The following is a 9,548-nucleotide window of genomic DNA, read 5'->3' on the forward strand; positions in this document are numbered from 1 at the left end:
TTGGGTGTTGTTTGAAAGATCGGAACTGCTTGGGTCGACTGATACACTAGGACTTGTTGATTGAAAGTTGGTGTAATAGTTGTTACATACGACTGTTGAGCAAATTGCGGTTGTTGAACATATTGTTGTTGAGCAAAAGATTGTTGCTTTTTCCAAGATTGATTCTTTCTTTTACTAACCATCACTACATTTGTTTCTCCTTCCTTTTTCTTAAGGAAACTGCTAGAGAATTTCTTGGTATTGTTGTTATTGTTACAATTACTAGCTGAAATAATCATCTTGCCATTTTTAAGCCAAGTTCCACTTTGATACCCACAGCCACCAAGTCAGAAAAACTTGCAGTCACGCTTCCCACCATCCTTTCAAAAAATTCTGGTCGCACTGTGTCGACGAACCAATCTGCCAATTCTTTTTCAGTTAATGGAGGTTCCACTTGAGATGCAGTCTCTCTCCACCTTTGTGCATATTCTTTAAAGGATTCAGAATACTTTTGGGACATGCTCAACAATTGCCTTCTATCGGGAGCTAGATCCATGTTGTACTTGTATTGTTTGATGAAAGCATCAGATAAATCTTGGAAATAACGGATGCGAGTCTGATCAAGGGTCAAGTACCATTTCGAAGAGGCACCTTTCAAACTGTCTTGGAAACAGTGGATCATGAGTTTGTCATTGTCCACGTGAGCTGCCATCTTTCTATAATACATGATAAGATGACTTTTGGGACAAGTATCTCCTTCATATTGATTAAGGTTGGGTGTCTTGAATTTTGCGGGGATCACCAATCCAGATACAAGGCACATTTCTCTGGCAACAGCACCAAAGATCTGATCACCTTCCATTGCTCTCAGCCTTTTCTCAATGGTTTCAACATTTTCTCTCAGCTTTTCATGTCTTTCATCACCTTCTTCAGTCATATCAGGTATATCATACACTTGTTGATGATCATCGAAGTACGGTTGAACTCGAGTGTGCATGGCACTGGGTGCAAAAGTAGGAATCACTTGATTAACTTCAGTAGTTAATGGAACTGTGTGTTGAGTGGACTGTCATTGAGGAGGAGGCACAAAAACATAAGGAAGACCAAAGGAAGGCCAAGTTGCTGGAGTAGTAACTGTTGGCTGAGGAGTAATCACCGGATTGACGATCTCAGAAACAATTGTGGGTTGAGTATCCATCTTTGCACGTATTACTTGCAACATCTCCATGATTTGACCTATATTTCCACGTAGATCTGTAAGCTCTTCATTGACTCTTTCCGTCTCTTGCTCTTGCTCGGCCATTTTACGTCGGGCTTGAGCTCTGGTGTGAGGGTCTCAGTGTGCAAACTATTGGAGAAGAAATGACGGAAATGAGTTTTTATTTTGATAAAAAATGAAAGTGTGATGACATGTGCATGAATGCAATGAAAATGCAAAATTTTAAAAGTTTCAAGGAACTTAAGAGATAATTGCAAACATCAAAAGGCAAATAACAATGACCAAAAGAAACTCATTTCATTAATCAAAGGGAGTTACAAAATTTGAGTACACTTTCAAAAGTTCTAAACAAAGCTAAATAAAAGCTAAGTAAAGTCCTAAGGAGATTCCCCTAGTAGCCTCAAGTTGAGCTTCTTAATTTGTTCTTCCATCTCAGCCTTCTCAAGCATAAGCTTGTCCACGATCAACTTCCAAGGAGTATTTGACTGAACGCCATAGGAAAATAAATCCTCTTGCACCTTCCTCTTCTTGTTAGAGAGCTCTTCTTCATTCTTCATCTTCAACTGCCTTTGAAGTTCTTCATCCTCATTGTTGATGATTTGATACTTGTTCTTCCAAGTGTCCCTTTCTCGATGCACTTTGGTCAAAGCAATCTTCAACTTCTCTGCATCAGTCATGAAGATATAGGTAGGTTCTTTGTCAGCTAAAGGCAAAGGCTCTTGACGAGGATAAGGAATTTTCAAGCTGATGGCCCTATCTTGCACCCATTTAAGATAAGGTTCTAAGGAGACACAATTTGTCTTCCCTAAGACTTTCTTTTCTAGCTTATGAACATGGCGCCAAGCGTGCACAATCTTCTCTTTGAGCGCTTTGCAATCTTCACATTCCTTAAAGAACAAACCCTCCAAGTGAATATTCTTTAGCTTATCTCTCATTGGATAACCGAGTTGACGCCGAGCTAGGATTGGGTTGTAACTAGTTCCTCCTTTTGTACCAAGGAGAGGTACATTAGAAAATCCTCCACAACTATCAATGATACTAACTCCATCGTAGTCACGACTATACCAAACAATATCTGAATGTGTGAGCGACATAATCTTATGTGACCACAAAAGACCATCCTTAAGATCCCCAAAAGCATGAGACCTAGGCAAGTGAGAAATAAACCACTTGTACAACATAGGCACACAACATGTAATCATTCCTCCACTGTAAGAATTCCTCATATGAACAGAATGATAGGCATCAGCAAGCAAAGTAGGAACTGGATTTCCTATTAAGAAGATCTTGATGGCATCCATGGCAAAGAAGTCATCAAAACTAGGAAAGAGGAACAATCCATAGATAAGTAGAGCAAAAACAACCTCAAAAGCATCCACACTCCTCATTCTAGCAAAATATTGAGCTTTGTTCATTAGAAACTTAGCTGTCAAACCAAGCACTTTTCCTTTTGTGGTCATGTGATCCCTGATCTCTGACAATTTCAAGTGAGTAGCCTTTGCAATGTCTTGATCTTTGGGATCTTCCTCCAAACCAGAAAATGGAGCTTGACTAGAAATAGGAACACCAATCAAATGAGAGTATTCTTCAAGTGTTGGCATAAGCTGATAGTTGGGGAAAGTGAAATAGTGATACACGAGATCATAAAACTGAATCAAAGTAGAAAGAAGTCCATCTTCCATGTTGATCTTTAAAAGAGAGAGCAAATGTCCATATCTTTTGCTGAAAGCCTCTGTGTCAACAACCAAAGATCCCAATCTCCTTAGGTCTTCTAACTTAGGACTCTTGAAAGTGTACTTTTGAGTCTTTTTCCTTCCAAAATCCATGATAAACCTAATGTTTGCAACAAAAGTTCCTAAGTTCCTTGAAAACTTTGTTAAAAGAATGATGTTTGTGATGCATGGATGCCTGAATGCACAAACACACAAACAAGGGTCACACACAAATAGGGTTCAAAGGTTCGATGTTGCGAGCATGAGGCCATGGGTTTAACCATCCCAAATGTACTATGGGTTTATTTTGTACCTGTACAACGGGTTCTACAAAGGTTTCCAAAAATCATTGACCCATCTTTCGGATATTATCAACACGCCAATTACTCGGGAGTTAATAATATTCTCAAGAGAATCTAATTTGAGTGTAGTATCGTGTATCAACTATTTCAGATTTACACCTTCATAGTCATCGCACTACATCCTAAAGACCAAGTGGGGTAAAGGGGGTTACTAAGGTCCTCAGCTTCTCAGGTTACCCAAATCAATATAGTATATGTTTTCACAATTGCTTGATCAACAATACTAATTGTAAAGGGAACCTCCACATGAGTGGTGGATTCTCAAGTCAGCTTGTCCTGGATTAAACTCCCTATAAGCCTTCTTGACTATACCACATCCTATCTTATTTATGTACACTCAAGTCCGGGTTAGGACTTAACTCACCACACAATGGATCACCCAAAAGAAAGGTCCAAACAAACAAGGAGAACAACTAATAATAACAAAACAAATATAATTAGAATAGGCTTAACTCTCTTTCAATGTCTCCCCGGTGAAGTCGTCATTTCTGTCGCGGTGAGAATCGGATATCAAGCTATTGTATTAACTTGAATCACAAAACATTATGTTCACCACCGAACTTTAATTTATCCAAGGGAAAGGGAAAAGATCGAATAAAACCCTAATTATGCAATGTAAAAACAATGCGAAGAGATCTAAAATTCGGGGGTTGGTTATACTAAGGGAAGGTATTAGCATCCTCAGTATCTATAGTATCCTATAGGAACCTTTTGAAATTATTTGTGTTATGTTATTATTTGGAAATGTTTTGTTGGGAAGGACCTAAAGGTTTTATTAAGTTTGCTCGCCAAAACTTCGCGGTCATGTGCCTATGTATCCTTATAAGGATGGAATCAGAGCAACCGTAGTTCACCTAACTAAGGGTGAAAGAACACTTGGTAGTGATCAAGGTTCCAAGGGAGGAAGTAAGTGTTCATAACAAACATACTTACAAGAGTTATAAACTCTTACTTAAATCTAAGTTGAAAGTGAGAATGACTCTAACAAGGTCAAAGGCAAACTAGGGATTGCTAAACTACCTATGACATTAAGTCAATAAAGAGGTCTTTCCCTTGGATTTAGGCAAAAAGATAAACAAAATATAAGCAAGATGAAGAAGATGTTCAAGCATGACATCAACAAATATAAGCACATGATAAAGAAAGATGTTCAAGCATGACATCAACAAAGATAAACAAATGGTAAATAAGATGTTCAAGCATGACATCAACAAGAACAAACAAGGATGAAGAAGATGTTCAAACATGACATCCACAAAGTTAATTAAATGAAGAAGATGTTCATACATGACATCAACAAGAACAAACAAGGATGAAGAAGATGTTCAAACATGACATCCACAAAGATAATCAAATGAAGAAGATGTTCATACATGACATCAACAAGAACAAACACATGATAAAGAAGATGTTCAAGCATGACATCAACAAAGATATGAAAGCATGATCATAATAATATCAAGCATGGTAGGTATACACATATGTACAACATGTGAACATGAACAAAGGTACAACAACATCAATCAAAGATGTATAAAGTTACATGAATATGAATGACATGGATATATCATCATGAAGAAACAAAGATGAATGACATAACAAATCATGGACATGTCTATGGATGTCATAATAAGTATGAATGAACCTGTGTATGTATGAAGTAAGACATGGTTTAGACATAACATCAACTTGATCATGAAAACAATTTAAGGTATTAAATACATGCATGTTAAGGTTCAATATGATCACAAAAAATTCAACATCATACAAAAAGTTTGAACATGTAAGCATACAAGTCATACAAAGACATTCTACTACAAGTTTAAAGCATTTGTAAACACATAAACAAAGACAAACACAAGAGAACAAATGCACATAAAGGTCCAACAAGACATGAAATAATGATATGTGAATCATGGATCAATGGGAAAATAAGCACACAAAATTTCATGGCATATTAACAAAAGTTCAAAGCACATAAACATGTAAACATACATTAAAGTAAGTCAAAATTAGGTAAAAACCAAGAGGCACATATTAACAACATCAAAAAAAGTTCATATATGATTCACAACATTCATACAAGTCATGGTGATCAAGAAAAATTAAAGTATCAACCAAAGGAGGACACCAAGGTGTGATCCCAAAGTCAGTGCAAATGATGGGATAACATGAGGAATCTTAGGGTCAAAATTGGGGTCTTACAACGTACCAGAGTCTGACACGGTTTCCACTGTGTGAGTCTTCTTCTACTCTTTGCGTACGTGAGAGATGAATGAGAGAATTTGAGAGATATTGAGGGTGAAGAGTTTCTGAGATTTCTGATTGTTGTAGAATGAAACCGATGATGAATGAATGAAGATGAGTGCTTATTTGTAGAATCAGGTCCTCTCAATTTGGTTAGAAATGCACATGAAATTACTCAGAAATTCATATGTCAGTTGTAAATTGCAAATACGGTTAGGAACTCAAATTGTAATGAAATTTAGTAACCATGAATTTGGAATTAATTTACTATTTCTGCTTTAGGCTAATTAACCATGAGAGTTAATTTAAAAGTGAAATAAAATCGATTTTGAGTTGATCGTATTTCCTGACTTGTTTTGCAGCAAGCTTATCAGTAAAATGGCTATTTGTTGAGATTCTAATTATGTAAAACTTTATGCAAGGTGTTTAGTATTAAAAAATAGGCTTGCATTGATATACTTTTTACTGTCAAATTTTATGCAGGATATTAATTTTTGTAGAAATTCTCTTTTTCCTTAGTTTGAATGGTCAATTAGTGATTGTGGTGGACTTATTTTTCAAGCCCATGGAACTTCAATTTGTGCCATTTTTTGTGGAATGTAATAGCTTGAAGGAGCCTTGGCCATGACTTGATTGGAATATGGATGTTTCAAGAGTTTCTTGGACTTGAAGAAGTGAGCCATGAATTTGGAGATTAGGAGTTAAAATATGCTAGGTTACATATTAATTTGTAACTGCTTCTTTTGATTTTACTCTTTGTAGTATGCAATGTAAAGACATGGATTCTATGTACATGAATGAATATTTAAAATTGAATGAGAAAAATGGAACATTGGATGGAATCAAAATGAACTTTCATGAATGAAAACCATGTGTTAAATGACTTATAAGAAATGAATTTAATTTGAATGCACCACATAAATGGAAGAAGTGAAATTAGTATTATTAATGAATTTTGATGCTTGCTAAGCCAAAAATGTGAAACTTGAACCAAATATGAATGATCCCAAAATCAAATGGGCCTATAAATGGATGGTTGACTTTTGTCAACTAGTTGACCAAAAAGTCAATAGTTGACCAAAGTCAACTGTGGATCTTGAATTAGGGTTTTCATGTGTAATGCACACAAGACATGATTCATATGAAACAATGACTAATATTTAAGCCATAATGCATGAATCAATGGAACCAATACTTTAATGTATCAGTCACCCTTGACCATCTGCACCACATGAATGAAATGAATCAAGACATATGGGCCTATGCATTTGTAACTACCAAAAGACCTAAGTCAATTGCCTAGGAAATCTTAAATATGATACACATATGGATGCTTGAACTAATGAATCAGATGAAAAATCAACCATGTAAGCATGTAGATTTGATGAGTGATGCATGACATGATAGTTAAACATCTCTCCCTAGTGAATTAGGGTTTTCAGTAGCACAAGATGACAAGTCAATCCACAAGGCATACTAGGGCCACATCCTTCTTGATTAGGGTTTCAATGGGGCATATCCCTCAAACAAGGCCTTTGAATGAATCCAGATGCTTCAAAGGCCAATCTTCAATGCAAGAATCCCAAGTTAGGGTTTATAAGTCAAGAAAAAAAAACCCACAGATCAACCATAAGGCCCTATAACCAAACCATCAATAAATTAGGGTTTGAGACCCATGGGGAGTGACATGATGAGATCTTATTGAATTCATGCTTCAAAGACCAAGCAATTAGGGTTTCACATACCCTATGATCAGATGAATAGCCAATGCCATGCCTTTGAGCTTTAACTCACACATAAACCCTAACTTTGCAATCCAAGAGCTTTGAATCTATAGTGGTCAACTACCAAGTCTTAATGAATGAATTATGGACATGAATGAAGCATGTATGTACACAATTGGTTCCCAAGTCAACGGTTGAATGAAAAATATGAAAAGGGGGGGGGATTTTGGGGTACAACAACCTATAATGTTGAATCATGCACAAAACACTTTGGGACCACTCCTCACGTGTGCCAATCAATTGCCCATGACCAAACGCATATGAGGATAACTTGAAACGACTTGAAAAGCTCCTAAATCATGTGTTTGGTGCCAAATTTTCACACGATCGGGATCTGAAAAATTCCTAGTCAATTCACACGAATTCAAGCCTATTCTAAACATATTTGTATCCCAATACATTCCCTATAAATATAGGAAGATTTTCCCTTTGTTTGCAAGCTTTGAAAGCCAAGAAAACTCTACAAACATTGAAGCCTGATACCTCAAATAACCAGTCAAGCTATTTTTTGATTCAAGCTCTTTTCCTTCCATTTCTTTGCCCATTATCCTTCATTGGTATCCAATGAAGGTGTTTGAAACATTTCCTTGGTCTGAATCCTGCTGTAACATTGCTTATGTCCCATTAATCATCATATTATTCCATACTTTGCTCATCTTGCTATATTCATACGTTACTATTATCTTGTTTGTTTGTTTGCTTGTTAAAACTTAACGAATTAAAACATAATAAAGAACTTGGACCTAATCTTATCATATGCTTGATTTGGAGTATTGAAGGCCTTTGGACTTTGGAATTTGACTTAGGATTTAGGCCACTTGCTTGACTTTGAGTGACCTTGGATCTTGTGACCTTGTGGACATTTTAACTTGCCTATTGTTCTTGTTGAACTCTTAACATTGTGTTGTTGATTCATCTGCTTTATGTCTCTAGCATTCACCTGCTTAGGTTTAGCACACATTTGTATCCACATGGATTTCTCTTGGGCCACCTAACAATGAGACATAGGATAACACAAATTTATACCCACATGGCTTTCTCTTCAGCTACCTAACAATGAGACATATGATAGTACACTTTACACCCACATGGCTTTCTCTTGGGTTACCTAACAATGAGACCTTATATTAGTCTTTGTATGTTCATTCATCTTTGTTTGTTCATCAATTATATCCCTTTGATTTGGCTTGATCAAATTCCCATTTGATCTATTAGATCCCTTCATCAGTTACATCTCCCCTTTTGTCTTTGTCAATTGACCATAAGTCCCTTGGTTACTTGATGGGACTTGTCTTTGTTACTTTGAAGCATCGGCCTCTCAACAAGTTCAAGACATCAATGGACATTGGCTTTCCTTAATAGTCAATCATTTGACTCATCCCCACAAGCATCTTTGGGAACCTTCTTAAACAACTTATCAGTCATTGACTAAGACTACATGCCACGAGCCTTAAGCAATAGAGAATTATGAGAGGGGTTATTCCCTATACTTGTCTAGAATATCTCTGAGTAAGGGACGAATGACCCAGTTTCTCATAGTATTTGTCTCTATTTATATACTTTACTATAATTCTAGTCAATTCACTGTCAAGTCGGCACCTAGCCTCTATGGCTCCTCTCTTCAGATCCTTTTGGTTTAAATACCACTACAATTTCCTTATCTTTTGGGACACACCTTTATGGTTAAACCCCATTAATTTTGATATACACCTTATGGTCATTCTCACTTTCTTGGTTTTGATAACATTCTCATTACCATATCAGTCCTAGTGCGTTGGTAAGACCCTTATCATGTGAGTCTCAAGCAATGACAAGTTCCTACTTTTCTTCATTACCATATTAGTCTCAGTGCTTTGGTAAGATCCTTGTCATATGAGTCTCCGACTTTGACAAGTTTCCTTTCTGGTTTAAAAACCATTATAATCATTTCCTTTTAGGGTTGGCACCTTCATGGTTATTCCCTGGGTTGACGCCTTCATGGCTATTCCCCTTTCCTGGTTTAAACACCCCCCTTACCATGTTAGTCTCAGTTCTTTGGTAAGACCCTTGTCATATGAGTCTCAGGATTTGATAAGTTCCTTCTTTTCTTCATTACCATATCAATCCAAGTGCTTTGGTAAGACCCTTGTCATATGAGTCTCCGACTTTGATAAGTTTTCCCTTTCTGTTGGTTTAAACACCATTGCAATTCCCTTTCTTTTTTCAGGGACACACCTTTATGGTTGACCCCCTTCCTTTCTTTTGG

At 36.6% G+C, this 9,548-nt stretch overlaps 2 protein-coding genes across 2 annotated transcripts; both read right to left on the reverse strand.

The window, feature by feature from the left end:
- Positions 1 to 274: 274 nt before the first annotated feature.
- LOC127131125 (uncharacterized) lies at positions 275 to 976 on the reverse strand. The gene has a single exon (XM_051060060.1). The coding sequence runs from the start codon at positions 974 to 976 to the stop codon at positions 275 to 277; it is 702 nt and encodes a 233-aa protein (XP_050916017.1).
- Positions 977 to 1,575: 599 nt separating this feature from the next.
- On the reverse strand, positions 1,576 to 3,024 carry LOC127131126 (uncharacterized). Its single transcript, XM_051060061.1, has one exon. The coding sequence runs from the start codon at positions 3,022 to 3,024 to the stop codon at positions 1,576 to 1,578; it is 1,449 nt and encodes a 482-aa protein (XP_050916018.1).
- Between the last annotated feature and the right edge of the window lie 6,524 nt (positions 3,025 to 9,548).

Source organism: Lathyrus oleraceus, chromosome 3 (assembly GCF_024323335.1).
Source record: "Lathyrus oleraceus cultivar Zhongwan6 chromosome 3, CAAS_Psat_ZW6_1.0, whole genome shotgun sequence".
Taxonomy (NCBI): domain Eukaryota; kingdom Viridiplantae; phylum Streptophyta; class Magnoliopsida; order Fabales; family Fabaceae; genus Lathyrus; species Lathyrus oleraceus.